Source organism: Caretta caretta, chromosome 7 (assembly GCF_965140235.1).
Source record: "Caretta caretta isolate rCarCar2 chromosome 7, rCarCar1.hap1, whole genome shotgun sequence".
Lineage (NCBI taxonomy): Eukaryota > Metazoa > Chordata > Testudines > Cheloniidae > Caretta > Caretta caretta.
In genome coordinates this window covers 125,269,375-125,286,642 of record NC_134212.1, presented here as the reverse complement: position 1 = coordinate 125,286,642, position 17,268 = coordinate 125,269,375, and the positions used below count along the sequence as shown (strand labels likewise).

General features: G+C 55.4%; 1 protein-coding gene across 4 annotated transcripts in view; it reads left to right on the top strand.

The window, feature by feature from the left end:
• ARHGAP19 (Rho GTPase activating protein 19) overlaps positions 1–16,926 on the top strand; it is a 62,102-nt gene extending 45,176 nt beyond the window's left edge. For all 4 annotated transcript variants that reach the window (XM_075131123.1, XM_048857284.2, XM_048857283.2 and 1 more), the window contains 9 exons: positions 1,638–1,847; positions 2,235–2,461; positions 3,028–3,114; positions 4,121–4,186; positions 5,036–5,224; positions 5,443–5,541; positions 10,171–10,263; positions 11,750–11,824; positions 12,716–16,926. In XM_075131123.1, coding sequence (XP_074987224.1) covers positions 1,638–1,847; positions 2,235–2,461; positions 3,028–3,114; positions 4,121–4,186; positions 5,036–5,224; positions 5,443–5,541; positions 10,171–10,263; positions 11,750–11,824; positions 12,716–12,772 — 1,103 coding nt within the window. In that variant the 3' untranslated portion in view covers positions 12,773–16,926. The remainder of the gene's footprint in view (positions 1–1,637; positions 1,848–2,234; positions 2,462–3,027; positions 3,115–4,120; positions 4,187–5,035; positions 5,225–5,442; positions 5,542–10,170; positions 10,264–11,749; positions 11,825–12,715) is intronic.
• Positions 16,927–17,268: the final 342 nt, after the last annotated feature.

Genomic DNA, 17,268 nt, shown 5'->3' with positions numbered 1-17,268 from the left:
GACTCTCAGCTCTCTTGCCAGCTTGCCATTCCCAGGGTGCATCCTGCTGGGGCATCTGGGGTTGCTTTAGAATCATAGAATATCAGGGTTGGAAGGGACCTCAGGAGGTCATCTAGTCCAACCCCCTGCTCAAAGCAGGGCCAATCCCCAACTAAATCATCCCAGACTGGGCTTTGTCAAGCCTGACCTTAAAAATATCTAAGGAAGGAGATTCCACCACCTCCCTAGGTAACGCATTCCAGTGTTTCACCACCCTCCTAGTGAAAAAGTTTTTCCTAATATCCAACCTAAACCTCCCCCACTGCAACTTGGGACCATTACTCCTTGCTCTGTCATCAGCTACCACTGAGAACAGTCTAGAGCCATCCTCTTTGGAACCCCCTTTCAGATAGTTGAAAGCAGTGATCAAATCCCCACTCGTTCTTCTCTTCCGCAGACTAAACAGTCCCAGTTCCCTCAGCCTCTCCTCATAAGTCATGTGTTCCAGTCCCCTAATCATTTTTGTTGCCCTCTGCTGGACTCTTTCCAATTTTTTCACATCCTTCGTGTAGTGTGGGGCCCAAAACTGGACACAGTACTCCAGATGAGGCCTCACCAATGTCGAATAGAGGGGAATGATCACATCCCTCGATCTGCTGGCAATGCTCCTACTTATACATCCCAAAATGCCATTGGCCTTCTTGGCAACAAGGGCACACTGTTGACTCATATCCAGCTTCTCGTCCACTGTAACCCCTAGGTCCTTTTCTACAGAACTGCTGCCTAGCCATTCGGTCCCTAGTCTGTAGCGGTGCATGGGATTACTCCATCCTAAGTGCAGGACTCTGCACTTGTCCTTGTTGAACCACATCAGATTTCTTTTGGCCCAATCCTCTAATTTGTCTAGGTCCCTCTGTATCCTATTCCTACCCTCCAGCGTATCTACCTCTGCTCCCAGTTTAGTGTCTTCTGCAAACTTGCTGAGGGTGCAATCCACACCATCCTCCAGATCATTAATGAAGATATTGAACAAAACCAGCACCAGGACCGACCCTTGGGGCACTCCACTTGATACCGGCTGCCAACTAGACATAAAGCCATTGATCATTACCCATTGAGCCCGACAATCTAGCCAACTTTCTATCCACCTTATAGTCCATTCATCCAGCCCATACTTCTTTAACTTGCTGGCAAGAATACTGTGGGAGACCGTGTCAAAAGCTTTGCTAAAGTCAAGGAACAACACATCCACCGCTTTCCCCTCATCCACAGAGCCAGTTATCTCGTCATAGAAGGTAATTAGATTAGTCAGGCATGACTTGCCCTTGGTGAATCCTGTGCTTTGTGGCACAGGGCAGAACACTGGGCTCCAAACTTGAGCGTTTTGCTTGGATTATGTGCTGGTGCTGTGACCCGGAGTCACCTGTAGCAGCTCCTAGCCTGTCTCTCACCTCTCTGATTTTGCAAGCATTCCTTCTGCCAGAGCTGTAGGGCACGTCCTGGGGCCCTGGGGCTGTATATAGCCCACTGAGTAAGGTTTTCTATATGGGATCCCGTACAGGTGGCTAGAAGAGAAATTGGGAGAGGGCTCCTTGTGGCAAAGGTCGGGAGCCCCCTCCTCACGGTGAGTGATCTCTTTCCCACTCCCTGCCGAGCAGATCTGCGAATGGAGGGCTTGTTTCGAGTGCCAGGGAACAGTCTCAGGCAGCAGACCCTGAAGGATGCCCTGAACAGCGGGTCTGATATTGACCTGGAATCGGGGGAGTTTCACTCCAATGATGTGGCCTCTCTGCTGAAGATGTTCCTGGGTGAATTACCAGAGCCCCTGCTGACACACAAGCACTTCCAAGCCCACCTCAAAATTGCAGGTGAGTAGGTAACGGGGGCAGTGATAGAAACGAGGAATGGGAGCTGAGCGAGCCTCCTCGAGGGCAGCTTATGTCAATGGGCAACACACTGGAATGTTTGTCTCTTTTGGGAACTGGGTCTTCTGACAGGGGAGGGACCCAAAAGGCGAATAACCCCGAGGGTGTTTTTCCTGTGTACTTTTCAGCCCCATGGGCAGGAGTTAAACAGCATGTGGAGGGTTCCCGGGGGTGATGGAGCCAGGGTAGGCATGTCTGGAGAAGTACAATGTATGAGGGGGAGGGTTGGTGGGGGTTGGAGGCGGTAACTGGTCAGTATGGACCTAGCTTCCTAGTTACGGAGACCTGAGGGGCTCCAAGTGGCTTCAGCTTCTACGCCCTGGCTTGCAGGTCTGATGCAGTTTGATGACAAGGGGAACAAGACCAGTACACCGGATAAGGAGCGGCAGATCGAAGCTCTGCAGCTGCTCTTCCTGATCCTCCCCCCGCCCAATCGCAACCTGCTTAAGCTGCTGCTGGACCTGCTCTACCAGACGGCCAAGAAACAGGACAAGAACAAGATGTCTGCCCACAACCTGGCTCTCATGTTTGCACCTCACATCCTGTGGCCCAGAAATGTAAGCAACACTTAGCAGCAGCTGGGTTATACTGCAGGGAAGAGCAGCGGAGCTGGGAGGGGCTCCGGATTACAACAATAGATGAGGCTGTGGGCCAGGACTGGAGGGTGCTGGCCAGGCTGTGTGGGGGACACAGGAGTGGGAGAGTGGGCTGGGCTGACAGTCAAGATTCAGGGGCCTTGGCCGAGCTGTGTTGGGAGATGCTGGTGCCATGGCTGCTGCCTGCCATAGGACTGACAGCCGTGTATATTGCTTCCTCTTTTTCAATACTTCTGAAAAGTCACCAAACTCCTGCTGTTCCTAAGAATTGCCTTGTGAGCGATGCATGTGGCCTGAGGGATGCACCGCAGCCCTTTCTCTGCAGGGCCACCTGTGCCTGCTGCTAAACTTCTGCTCTGAAGTGCAGGTGCCTGAGACTCTGGGCTGTCCTCCTGGCACAGGCTTTGGATCTGTGTCCAGTGCAATAGAGGCCTGAGCAGAGGGACAGGATCTTCCTGGAAAGTCGGCCAGCACACTCAGCCTCCTCCTCTTCTAATGCTCGTGCGTGGGCTTTGTCCCCTCTCCAGGTGACAGCAAACGACCTGCAGGAGAATATCACAAAGCTGAATGAGGGCGTGGCCTTCATGATCAAACACTCGCAGAAACTCTTCAAGGTCAGTGCACCCCAAGGGGGTCTCGGACCCCTGCTCTCCGTGTCGCTTCCACACACCCTTTCTGGAGGGGCTCTTAGGGTGCTGCGGCTGGCTGGTGACACTGCCTGTGCTCTCCTGAGAGGGGTAACCGAGAGGTGCCAAGCTAGTGACCCAGCAGAAGCGAAGTGCACAGGTCTGAGATGCCTGAACTTGGCCTCTTCCTCCTTTGGCTGGTTGAAAGCACAGGGCAGAGTAACAGCACCCTCTGCAGGCCAGTTCAGGCACTGGCTTTGGCAGGCTCCGAAGCATGTTTGTTTCATAGGGGACGTTCACAAGGGCCATTTTTGGGGAACTTAGGGTCCCTATTTACAGGAGAACATCTCCTGGGGCTCTCCCGTGGTGAGGGCTGGTAGGAGCTGAATCTGTATCCAGGTGGGATGTCCTCGGTCTCATAGATATTCATGCACATGGCGAAGCCTCTCCCAGGGCTGGGGCTGAGCTGGTAGGCTGTGACCAGAGGAGAGGCCCAGCTCTGCATGCTCCAGGTGCAGGGTGGGTTGGTGGGACATTGCTAAGGGGCTCTCTGCACCAGTCCAGGTCCTCTCGGGGAGGACCGAATTCATTTGCAGGGTAGGGTGTGTCTTGGCCATGCAGCACGCTCCTCAGTCATGCTAGGGTCTCCAAGGCCTGGGGCTGCCATTCTCAGCATGCCCGTTTTCTCTCTGCAAGGCCATACCGTCTCTAGGTGAGCATTTTTTCCTCTCTTAGTCAGGCTCTGGCTCTGACTCCAGCGACTGGGTCAGTTGTTTGCATGTGGAAAAAGCATTGCAGACCCTTTTCAGGGTACGTTGGGCTGGCCGTACTCTCTTGGTTCCATTGGGGTTGGCTTCGTGTCTCAGCAGAAGCGCATTTTACCACTAGCTCCTGTGAGTCCAGAGGGGCTGGTGGGGTGTGCAGTGTGGTCCAGGGCCCAGGGGAAATGCCAGCTTTCGCCTGTGCTCACTGCCTACCTTCCCTCCCTGTCCAGGCTCCAGCATACGTTCGAGAATGTGCCAGGCTGCACTACCTGGGGTCCAGGGCGCACGCTTCAAAGGTGAGGACAGCAGATGAGTGGCTGCCCACGGGGAAGGGGCAGGTGCTGGGAAGAAAGCGTGTCACTCCCAAGAACAGGATCTGCCCAGAGAGTGGAGGGGGATTCGGAGTTAGCAGGTCCCTGGGAAAGCTGCCATGGGACCATGGCTCAGGATCACCCGCGTGATGGCACTGGGGAAATCAGGACCTTTGCAGGAGGGAGGAGCTGGAGCATGAACACCATGGCAGCCCCCAGATCTAACACCAGGCCTATTATCTGTCCCCAGACGCAGTATGTGTAGTGACTAGATACTTCTTCGCTGGGCTGTCATGTTCAAACCAACCTGAGCAATTCACATTAACCACTGGGGTCAGGCCATTCTTGGTCCGGGGGCAGTACAGGCTGCTGCAGCAAGGGGGATCAGACCCTCCACTAGATGGGGAAAGAGAATTTCTCCCCTTGCTCTCCAGCAAACTAGCCCTTCCCCATCTAGCTGAAGGAACTGGAATGATGCGCTGAAGGGAGAGCTGCACCAAGTCCTTCTCGGCCTGGGGGAGCTGCTGCCCAGTGGTGTCCAGGGGACAGGAAGAGCCAGGGGAAGTCACCTCACTGCCGCCCCCATGCTGGGCACAGCTCTGATGGGTTTGTTAGTGGACCGTTGCTGCACAGCAATGGGAATGGGGTGTGACCAAGTCTTGCTCGGGAGCCGGCACAGCTGTTCCTGCGGGCCCTCAGACGCAATGGCTGGTTTGGGTTTTGTAACGAGTCATGTCGCTTTCTGGGATCGCGGGCGCGCGCACGCTGTGGAGCGTAGCAGGCTGGCACTAGGGCAGGGAGTGACGTGGGAACATGACGTGGGAACTTTCCCAGGATGACCTGGATTTGCTGACATCTGCTGGGTCCAAGGAACTCCAGCCCCTGAAGTCTCAGAAGCGGAGCAGGCTGGATCCTTGCCACCGGGAGGAGACGCAGCAGCGCACGGAGGAGGCGCTGAAGGAGCTCTTCCACCACGTCCACAGCATGCCAGACTCTGCTAAGAAGAAAAAGCTCATCCGGCAGGTAGTGTTCAATGGGCAGGGGCTGGTCCGAGGGAGCACACCACTGGCTGCAGGCTCCCAGAGGCAGGGCTCGCCCACAAAGCCACCCACAGATCCTGAGCAGGCAGGGGGCTTGGGGTGCTGTGCCCTAGAGCTGAGCCGGGTAGCTGGGTGGGGTGACTGGAAGATAACATCATTGTTGGTTTACACCTAACATGCTGCCCTGCGTGTTCTCTCTAGTTTCATAAGCATCCCGGCACTCTCACCCCTGGGCCCGATGCACCGACACCCCCAGTACAGAGGCGCACCCGATCCCGCTCCTTTAGCGGCCTCATTAAGGTAACTGCAGCTCCCCGTCAGAGCACTGTCTGTTGCGGGTCTCTGGCTGAAGTCCCTCTCTGGCCCTGCCTGCTGCCATCTCCTATGCTTCGGGGCAGCTCCCAAATCTCACAGGCCTGGCTCTTTGCAGTGTGTTGGGATGGTCCGGCTTAGTGACGCCCCCTGCTCCGGTGCAGTGGTCGGAATAGTAAACCAAGTGTTGAGGTGCCTGAGGAAAGGGATAGCAAACAAAACGGAGACTATTCCAATCCTCTACATCAGCCCCAGGGCATACGCGTGTGCGTACGGGTCACCCCAGCTTCAGAACAGCCTAGAAGGGGCCCAGGAACAGGCGACAAGCTCTGGAGGGACTGAAAAGCCTGGAGTGGGTTACTGGAGAGAGGGGCCAGGAGAGGGATACGAAATACTGAATGGCGCAGAAAGAACAGACTGTGCTCTGGTTACCCTGCATAACGGGAGAGCAACGACGTTGGGAGACAGCACATGTAAATCATGGGGTCATCTAGTCCAAAGCGTTTCTCAACCCTCTTGATACCAGTGTCACGGAGTCCCCGGGCGATGCTCTGGAACTGCTCCCCATGAAGCCAGTCAGGACTCTGGGGCAGTCGCCTTTCTGTGAGCAGCCTGTCTTCAGGACACACAGCTCACCCAGCTTCCACCTTCCTGGGTCTGACCTCGGAGCATTCAGCATCCTCTGCCCCTCTGTGCGCTTCCCCCCAGCGAGTCCGCTCAGGCGGGGTCCTGGGGAAGCCAGAGGGTCCTGCACCCCAACTTCGCAGTCAGACGTGACTCTCAGCCAGCCAGTAAAACAGAAGGTTTATTAGACGACAGGAACATGGTCTAAAACAGAGCTTGCAGGTGCAGAGAACGGGACCCCTCAGCTGGGTCCATTTTGGGGGGCAGTGAGCCAGACAACCCCGTCTGCACTTCACTCCATGTCCCAGCCAGCCCCAAACTGAAAACCCCCTCCAGCCCCTCCTCCTCTGGGCTTTGTTCCTTTCCCGGGCCAGGTGGTCACCTGATTCCTTTGTTCTCCAACCCTTCAGCTCTCACCTTGCAGGGGGGGAAGGGCCCAGGCCATCAGTTGCCAGGAAACAGGGTGTCGGCCATTCTCTGTGTCCAGACTCCTGCACACACATGCCCTCTAGGGCTCTGCAATGATCATACACCCTTACTCCACCCCCTAGATACTTAAGAACTGCCTAGGGGAAACTGAGGCACCCCCACACTATTCAGAGGAAACATTAATAACAGTCCCACTTCGTCACATCTCTCCCCCCTTCGAGATCGAACTGAGCGGGGTCACTTTAGCCGGTGACCTGGGGAAGTTCGAAGCCACCAACGTTCCCATGGATGCCCCAGCATCTCTCCCATTCCTTGGTAGGAGTTACACCAGGCCCTTCCAGTTTCATACCCTCCCTTAGGTCAGGGGTGGTCGATAGCACTCGCAGGCCGCATGTGGGAAGGTTTATGCAGCCCATGCCCTTTGGCCACCCCAAGAATGTCTCCCCATTGACCATCACCTTCTGCTCCCACTGGAGGTCTGAGGGGCCTGGCCCCAGGAAACTCCACACAGACATATAGGTTGGGGTCAGGAGTGGGAGCCTGTCCACATCCCCAACCATCTGGCTGACGGAGTCTATGGCCTTGGGACCCAGCAAGGGAGCTAGACACCGGGGCTTTTCCGCAGGGTCCCCCTGGTTCAAATCGCCAGCCTGCTCAAAGGCAGTGAGGTGGGCATCCACACACCCCCCCCTCCTTAACCAGGGGCAGCCATTTAGTCTCGAGGTTCCCTGCGGAACTGGCCCCCCGGGATCTATCCCCACTCACCCCTGGGAGGTCCCCATGGCCTCTCCGCTCCCCCACCGCCAGTTCATGCTGCTGCTGCTTCTGCAGCTCTTTCTCGAGCTCTCGCTGTCTCCCACAGTCCTCTTGCTCTCTCGGTCTCAGCTCCAATCCCGTCTGTCTCGATCCTCCGATGGGGAACCCGATAGTGAAGACCCCCGTCTGGTCGGGGACAGGAGTCTTGGCGATGTCTGGCTCCCGCTCCAGCTGCTCCCAGATCCTGCTATAGCCCCAGTTGGGGTCAGGAATCTGTTCCTTAGAGCAGTCATCCTCCTCCAGCTGCACAATTAACTCTGCTTTGGTGAACTTTCCAACGCTTAACCCTCTCTTTTTGCACAGGGTTACAATGTCCTTCTTAAGGAGACGGTGACAGGCCATCACTCCGCTCCTCCCAAGTTGTTTTGGACTCACAGGCCCGTGTGTTCTCAGCTCCCCACGGTTTCCAGGGAGAACCCCTAGTGTGCCAGCCCTTCTCGAGGTCACCACCTCTTTGCCAGGGTCGAGCTGCAGACTCCTCCGCCCCTGAGACTGCTCACTGCAGTCCCCAGGGGGACCCCATTACTGCACAGTCCTTCTCGCTGGTCACACACTCCCAGGGGTTAACCGCCCCCCGAAACCGTTCCTTTCTGAGCCTTCAGCAGGCCTGGTCCTCGGCAATCCCCCTTCGTGTTACTGCTCCCCAGTCACTTACTGCAGGAAGCGCCATCCACGGGGTGCAGTACATCCCACCGCTGCCACCAGTTGTCACGGAGTCCCCGGGCGATGCTCTGGAACTGCTCCCCATGAAGCCAGTCAGGACTCTGGGGCAGTCGCCTTTCTGTGAGCAGCCTGTCTTCAGGACACACAGCTCACACAGCTTCCACCTTCCTGGGTCTGACCTCGGAGCATTCAGCATCCTCTGCCCCTCCGTGCGCTTCCCGCAGCGAGTCCGCTCAGGCGGGGCTCCTGGGGAAGCCAGAGGGTCCTGCACCCCAACTTCGCAGTCAGACGTGACTCTCAGCCAGCCAGTAAAACAGAAGGTTTATTAGACGACAGGAACATGGTCTAAAACAGAGCTTGCAGGTGCAGAGAACGGGACCCCTCAGCTGGGTCCATTTTGGGGGGCAGTGAGCCAGACAACCACGTCTGCACTTCACTCCATGTCCCAGCCAGCCCCAAACTGAAAACCCCCTCCAGCCCCTCCTCCTCTGGGCTTTGTTCCTTTCCCGGGCCAGGTGGTCACCTGATTCCTTTGTTCTCCAACCCTTCAGCTCTCACCTTGCAGGGGGGGAAGGGCCCAGGCCATCAGTTGCCAGGAAACAGGGTGTCGGCCATTCTCTGTGTCCAGACTCCTGCACACACATGCCCTCTAGGGCTCTGCAATGATCATACACCCTTACTCCACCCCCTAGATACTTAAGAACTGCCTAGGGGAAACTGAGGCATCCCCACACTATTCAGAGGAAACATTAAGAACAGTCCCACTTCGTCACAACCAGGGACCGGCTTGCTGCCTTCCTAACCTGTGTCAGGGAGATCTCCGGGGCCGGGGCCGGTCCACAGACTGGTCATTGAGAAGCTAGTCTAACCCCTGGCCAAGAGGCAGGATTTGTGGTGTCTAACCCATCCCAGAGAGATGGCTCCAGCCTCCTTTGGAAACCTCCAGCAAAGGAGCTTCACGACCTCCCGAGGTATCTGTTCCATTGGTCTACTGCTCTTATAGTTAAGAAGTTTTTCCTGAGCTTTAATTTAAAAGTAAAACTGCTAAGACCTTTCTACACCATGCATAACCAGTTGGGGAACTCACTGCCCCGGCTGACAGAGCTAGTAAGATATGGGATTAGCGGCTTCTCCTGATAATCGGCATGTCTGCAGGTTCGTGAGAAAGGGGAACGATAATGTCGGTGTGAGGATAGAAACATCCTGCACCAGGGCATGAGGTGGCCACCACTTGACAGCTGGGGAAAGAAACTTCCCTCGTGGTGCGTAACTGCACAGTTCCCTCGGGGTGTTTCACACCTTCCTGTGGACAGCTTATGTCAGCCACTGTCAGAGACAGGATAACAGGCTAAACGGGCCCATTCTGGTCTCAGGCCCAGTGTTTGTGCCCATGCAAAGTGAAGTGAGTGTCTTGCATCCTTCTGTGACAAAGTCAGTCTGATGGCTGCAAGAGAGTGGTGGAAGACAGTACGAGAATGATAAAGACCCTTTTTCCTACCAGCTGAGAAGGGGTTACCTCAGGTCAGTTCAGGACACCTGAGTCCAATTAAGGGCTGCTGGAGACCTTTACAGACCCCTCCTCTGGTGAGAGAGGGAGAGGAGGGCTGAATGCCTGTTTAGGGGAAGGACTGACACCCCAGGGCCTACAACAGGACAACACCCCCCCCCGCAGCGAGGGGGCAGGGAAAGGTTTGTGTTTGTAAATTGGTTTCTCTTTGTTTGATGGAGGAGCCCTCCTAGGGCCTGCCCCAAGGCATACCTCCAAAATCCTGATAAGTAAACCCAGCAGGGGAAGAGAAACATTGTCCGGAGTGTGGCTGCTTTACCCCAGGCCCCACCGCTGCCAGAGGGGGAAATGCTGGGAGGAGGTGCCCGGCCACACCTTCCTTTGAGCAAACCTTGTTAGGTCAGATTTCAAGTTGGTCCTGTTTGCAGGGAGTCTTTTGCTTCTTTTCCCAACATCCAGCTGCTGGCCATGTGAGGCTGTGATTTGAACCCAGAATCCTCATCCTATCCCAGCGCTCCCCTCCCTGCTTAAGGCCTCTCACAGCACTTACCAACAACCCTCTCTTTTTTCTAACTCAGCGGAGGATGCTGGGGAACCCACTGATCTTGGAAAGGAAAAGCAGGGACTCCACACCAGAATCCGAGCGAGCCAGCAAAGAGAGCCTCCACCTGGTAAGAGCTGGGCCTGGGGACTTTGCTTCAACAGGGGCGTGTTGGCTGCGCTCTGCTGGAGTCTGGGCCTGTGGATGATCTGTCTGCAATCAGACACGAGGCCAGAAGATGCCATTCTGGGGACAGCCCTTTGTGCAACCCAAGGCTTGGGATGGAGACAGCCCTGGAGTTCAGTGCTGAGTCTCACCTGGGCGGAGCTCCTCTGGCTCTAGTTGTGCTGTGGAAGTTCTCTCCTGGCTTCTCTGCCCTCCGTAGTTTATCCCATTATATCAGCCTCGCTCTCACACTCCTCCTAAAGCTGCTTCTCCCACTTCACCATGATCTTTGCCATGGCGCTCTCTGAGGGACTGAGCTGAAGATTCATGTTAGGAGCAAAAAGAAAAGGAGTACTTGTGGCACCTTAGAGACTAACCAATTTATTTGAGCATGAGCTTTCGTGAGCTACAGCTCACTTCATCGGATGCATACCGTGGAAACTGCAGCAGACTTTATATATACACAGAGAATATGAAACAATACCTCCTCCCACCCCACTGTCCTGCTGGTAATAGCTTATTAAGGTATTGTTTCATGTTCTCTGTGTGTATATAAAGTCTGCTGCAGTTTCCACGGTATGCATCCAATGAAGTGAGCTGTAGCTCACGAAAGCTCATGCTCAAATAAATTGGTTGGTCTCTAAGGTGCCACAAGTCCTCCTTTTCTTTTTGCGAATACAGACTAACATGGCTGTTACTCTGAAACATGTTAGGAGCACAGGACCTTCTGGCCATGGAGTCCGGTCCCTGATATCTCAGGGAAGTCCTGTCAGATTGTCCCCATCATTGACTTGTCAAGCTCCAGGTTGTTTGCTCCACTGCTCCTACTGGGAGGCCGCTCCAGATTGCTTCCCTGTGAGGATTAGAAACCACCTTCTCATTTCCAGCCTTAGCTCCCTTTGTTCTGGTGCCAGCAGTGTCCTTTAGCTGCAGCAGCTCTTCTCCCTCTCAGCTGTTTACCCCCAGGGTATTTATAGAAAGCAACTGATCCCCTCTCAGCCTGCACTGTGCTAGGCTGAATAAGCCACCGTCTTCCAGTCTCCTCTCAGAAGCTCGCTCTCCATTCCCCTGATCATCCTAGGAGCCCTTCTCTGCACTCTTCCAATTTGAATTCAGATTATTTTCATATTTACCTCCGGGCCAGCCCTGCATCTTTCCTCTCACTCCTTCAGTCCCAGGCCCAGGTCTGTTTGGTGGGTTAATCTAGACTAACCAGCAGTTTAAGGCAAAGGCAGTCTACTCCCTGCACAGGAGATCATTGTCCTTTGTGGGGTGTGGGTAACACCATGTCCTGTGCCAGTCGAGGTGAATTTGGACTTGGGTAAGAGACTCACCATCTACTTAACATGGTCTGCTTGCAAGGAAGATCTTGGAGTGCCAGTTTATCCCCCAGCCTGTCTCTGCTCCCTCTGACCCTTCTGCCTCTGTCTCACCATTTAAACCGTGTCCAGTTACAGAGACCTCCTGAATCTCCAGCAAGTCATGGGACCCGAGCAAGGCTAAAATTGTCTGAGGGCAGGAAAGAGGTGAGAAATTCTGCACGCACAAGGTACCATACACACATGTTGATCTCCACACCACTCCAGTACGTGTAAACCCCTGCAGCCCATTGCATTCTAAATTGCGGTCTGTGCCTGCCTTCATCTTGAATATGGGAATGGGGCCTGCAGGATGACAGATCCCAGCATGCAATGCTCCATTTCGGTTTAAGTTGCCTGGATCATTGTGTATTGGGAGCTATAGTGCCATGGGCCTTTCTCTCTGTATTAAAGAAGGGGGTTGCTGCAGTCTGCTGCGTGTGCTTGGCCCCTTTGGAAGTCAGGGCGGGAGTCTCATGCTGGGCTTCCATACCCAGAATGAGTGGGTAGGATGAAAATATTGACTAGGTGCAGCTGTCAGGCTGCTGGCGAGCAGAGGTGTGGCGCTTTGGAATGTGCTGGTTAAAGCCGTGGCCAGCTCTAGGGCACAGTTAAAAGCCCCCTGGGAAGGGAGTTCAGCCCAGCTCCCAGTGCTGAATGTCAGCCCCAGCCAGGCACTTCCCAGGACAGTGCTGTCAGAAAACACACGCTGTCTGAAACTTGCTGGGCTGGCAGCTGGTCTAAGAGGGAGGGACAGAGTGACACGCAGAAGCAGCATGGTGGTGGGAGAGCTGAGGTCTGCTAGGAGATGGGCGCTGGCTTGGCGGGTGCTAGAGGAGGAGAAAGGAGGGTGACCAGTTACTGACTCTGTAGGGATTGTTCATACCTTGTGCCAGCTCGCAGGAGACGCTGAATAGCTGTGAGTCCCAGGGTCTTCCGCTCGCCTACCACTGGGGCTGCCCCGAGACCTCGCCTTGCGGGGAGAGAAACATGAGCCCTTCACACTCAGTTATACTCAGCCTTTCGGGCATATTAACGGCTGTAATTCCTCTGGCCCAGGACTCCCGTAAACATCTGCAGGCCCTTGTGCCTTCCACCAAGGAGTCGTCCATCTGAGCAGCCAGGCACCAGCCCTTGTGTGCAGCAGAAGTCTGGACGTGTAAGCTGTGACTAATGCCTGCTGCATCTCAAGCTGTGAGAGGACTTAGTGCCGCAGCCTCCGGCGATCCCTCTAATCCAGCTCACCAGTGCTTGGCTTGCAACGGGGCTTGCTGCAAGAACAATGAGGACGCTGACTTCTCTATGTTAATATGGGCAAACCACTATCTAACCAAGCACCTGCAGGGTGTGTCTGAGGAAGGGCTGGAGAGCCCGTTGGAAGAAGGCAGGAGCTTTGTATTCACTGGTTTTGTTCAGTGCTCCGGGTTCTCACTCTCTGAGCTTTTAACACGTTTGTCTTGTTTTTACGCCCTGCCTCCCATCAACAACCAGAGCGGTCAGCCGCATCCAGGCAGCTAACTGTCTTACTAGCTCTTGTGCAGTAGTCTCTCCATGCGGGTATCGATGGAAGTCAGAGGATGGCTGCAGCATCTCAAATCCCCAACCCCAGGGGTCACTTCTGCATTCCTGACAGGCTGCGTGCCTGGCTTGGCCATGTCAGCCCCATGGCAGCGGTATAAGGGGAATTGGGGGGTGACATCTTAATGTCAAATGGCAAAGAAGCAGATTCCAGAATAAACTCTCATCATCCTGATGTTAACAGAGCCCCTTAGCTACAGTCCCTGCTACTTAAAGGGTAGTCGGTAGAAAGCACCCAGTGAAACCAGCCCAGGGAACAGACTGTGTGGTCTTTAACTAAAGGTCAGACATAATTATAGAGGGAACCTTGAGGATACTTCAGAGTGCTTGTTTACGCAAGGGCTGTGTCTCCTGCCGGGAGGTGCTGGAAGGCAGGTTTCTCTGCTTCTGGAGTGGATTGTGTTTCCATGTACCTGTCACCTCCCTGCACCCTGCTTCCTCTCCCATCACACTGATTGCCAAGCCGGGAAGGTCTGTCTCCTTTCTAATCAGCCGCCGACTGCCTGGCACATCCAGCATTGCCGCAGCACCATGCTGGTCACCTCCCAGTTGTTTCCGTGGTCGAGGTGTCTGGAGGACAAGGAGGGGGTAGCTAATGGCTTTTCACAGTCTCTATCTAGGGGGTGCTGAGCCAGGCAGAATCTCTTGAATGGGAAAGGGGGTGGGAGGGGGAGGCAGACAGGTTGTCTGGAGCTAACATGGTGATGTGACCTCCCATCGCTCAGAAGCAGGTGTCCACGGCAGCCAGGCAGAGCCCTCGTGGGAGCAGTGCAGGGGCGAGGGTGTTGCTTGGTGGGTGCTGGAAGCTACCGGCAGCTTTCCAAGTGATGGCTGGAGATAGGTTTGCCAGGCCCAGTGCCCTGGGATACGTACCTCCCTCTGTCAGTGGTACCGAAGACTGGCCTGCGGACTGTGTATTGTAACCAATATGCTGATCACATACAGGGGACTGCAGACTGCCTGAACAATCAGTTAGCAAGCTGTCACCTGAGGTGCGGGAGAAGACTGGATCTTGGCTCAGAGCTGCAGAAATGGGATGAAATCACCTAGACCCAGAATAAGCCCCCATTGCAGCTGGTCACCGGCAGCTGTCTGGTTCATTAAGCTGAAGTACTCTGCTAAGCCAATACCTTTCAGCCACATGTCTGTGTGAGCACTGTGGTGTATGGCGATACACAAGATCACCACTGTGAAGTAGAGGCTGAATCAGTAGGGGAGCCGGCTAAACCCTTCTGAGCCCTCCTAGATGGAGCAAGTAATCACTGAAATCCAATTACAATTGTCTCCTAAGCTGCAGGGGCCAGCAGGGTAGAGTCCATCCATGGCAGATTCTCCATGTTTGAGGATTGGTGACAGCAGGTGTGAACAGAGACCGAGCAGTGAGGTGAGCCCAGCTCTAGGCAAGGGGCAGAGCTGTGCATGCAGGTCCCTGACCCAAGTTCTGCCCTGTTCGTCTAGTGTCAGCGAAGCAGCGTGGCCAGTGGGCAGGACACTGCTAGTGGACGTAGGGGACTGAGCTAGGATTCTGTTCCTGGTGCTGCCACGCAGCGGGCATGTGACTTGCCCAGGACACCCTGCACAGTGGCAGAGGTGGGTATGCCCAGACTCCCAGTCCCCCCTTTGGATCCCTAAATGCCACCAACAGAGAGTCAATTGGAGGTACTGGATTTGTGTTAGTTTAAAATAACTCCCCCCCTTTAAGCCCCCCTTTAATGGAGCCGTGAGTCACTTTCTTCATAAAGGTTCCAAACTGCTTCACGTTCACAGACAGCTACGAGGAAAACTGGGTTTTTAGCTCCCCTTCAAATGCCCCCGAAGCGGTGCCACGCACGGGGCTCTGTCTGGCACACAGAGTGGAGCAGCATCTCCTTACCTGGCTCAAGGACATGCTGTGTCTTTGTGCTGAGCCTCGTTTTCTAGCTAGGAGAGGTTTGTCTCTGTCCTTCCCAGCTGAACAGTATCAGCCCTGCATTCTGCATGGCTCACAAACCCCCCACCCTCTGGCTGCGGTTGGGTGTGGTGCCAAAGTGAGGGGGCTTGTAGGTCCCACGGGAAGGATGAGTCCCATGCCTGCCCTCATTTCTAATCAACAAGGTGCTCCTTGAATACTGTGGGTCCCAGATTGCTCCTCCATTGGCTCCTTCATGTTCTGGGACTCCATGGCCCGCCCCTCCCTGAGACAGCCGAGGTATGGCCTTGGGGCTCCTGACAGTTTGGGCACTTGCCAGGTAACCCTTTGGGATCCCGATTGGCCTGGCTCAGTTCCACCAGGTCTGGAGCCAGGCTGGAGAGTCTGGAGCCCTGTCCTGGTCCTGTTCCAGTCTGTTTCTCTCTGCCTCAGCTAGCTGGGGCTGCTTGACATTGCTCTGGGGATCCAGGCTTGCCCCAGCCCTGCCCTTGGCTGCCTCTGTCCTTGCCACCACTAGTCGGAGGCTGTTGCATGTCCTGTCCCTTGACGTTATTTGGAATAGCTCAATCCCAGGAAGGTGTTTCTCGGCCGGGGAGAGTCCAGAGAGGCAGCCTGGGCCAGGGAGTAAGGACATGGCTTGTGTGTTCAGTGCAGCGTCCACCAGCACATAGACCTGGGGCTCGTATTGCTGCGAGGCAGTGCCGGGGTAAATGGGCCTGTACAGACCCCCCTCAGGAACCCTTTTGTAACTAGCCTGTATCGGATACGCTGTTGGTCACTAACAACGCAGCCTAGCAGCAGAAACGGCAGCCGACGAGAGACCAGTTATTGCGCCAAGCAAGCAGCATTGTGTGTGTGGGGAGCTGGAGCGAGCGCTAGGAGGTGCTGCTGGCAGGTGCAGCTCCCCCCAGAGAACGAGAGCAGCAGTGATGCTGGAAAGCCTGACGGCTTGCTAGGGCCTGTGAGGAGAGACGTGTGTGTGCACCTACCCTGAATGGTGACCCTGGGACTGCACCGACCCGTTCAAACACTGCACGGTGCCAGAGACCGACTGAAAACCAGCGTGGTCCTTGTGCAGGGGGCAGCCCCTTCACTGGAGCCTGGTGCTACTCCAGTACAGGTCGTTGGTCACTCCCCTCTACCCAGTGAGGGACAGGCCAGGTGCCCGGTTAGTGCTTCCCTCCAGCTTAGCAAGGCCAGCCTCTGCTCCTAGCCTCAGTCCTTGCGCAGGGGCATTGCCCGTCTCCTAGCTCCCCAGGGAAGGAGGGGCAATGTTCAGGCTCCTGATAGATCCCAGCCTGGCCTGGCTGTTAACTGAGTTTCTTGCTGTCCCCATTGTGGGGTTTCTGGATTCCACGGAAATACTGTCTGTTCTGCCAGGACTTTGTCCGTGGGGATTTCAGTGCAGGACACAAGGGATCACACCCCAGCTGGGAGCACCCTCCATCCTGTGTACTCTGTGGGCAGAGGGGACTCGTGGTGCGTCTCTGGACATTGCCAGCCCAGCTGCAGAGCCCACAGGAGCTGCAAGAAACCACTGGGTGCCAACTTGTCACTTATGGGCACAGGGGCTGTAGTAGCTACGGAGCACCCCTAGCCTGGGCTGTGCCCGGTGCCCCATCTGCTAGGAGTGGCACTGCTGGTGACGTGGCCCTAGCGAGCCTGGCCCTGGAGCCGGGGCATTCAGTGTCGTTTTTAATCTTTGTCCTTATTTATATGTGCAATGTGTGATTGTCAGTCTTAACGGGGAGTTCCCATATTAAAGGCTTGTTAGCGCTCTACACTCAGTGGCTTATTCTCGGCTTCATTGGGTCACCTCCTGCTGTTTGATGAGGATTTGGGGGTTGGTTTGTTTGCTCTGGGGGGTGGGGGGATAGCTGTTGACCAAGCCAGTCCCTTCATCTGGTCTCAACAGCACCGACGGGTCAAGCAGCTGGGCATGGGCAACTCCGAGGAATGGCGGGGTGACTCGGGCAGCGGTGACCCTGCGGGATGGTGGAGGGGAGGAGGCACATCAGAATGGCCATACTGGGAGGGAGACCAAAGGTCCATCTAGCCCAGTGTCCTGTCTTCCGACAGTGGCCAGTGCCAGCTGCCCACAGGGACTGAACAGAACAGGGAATCA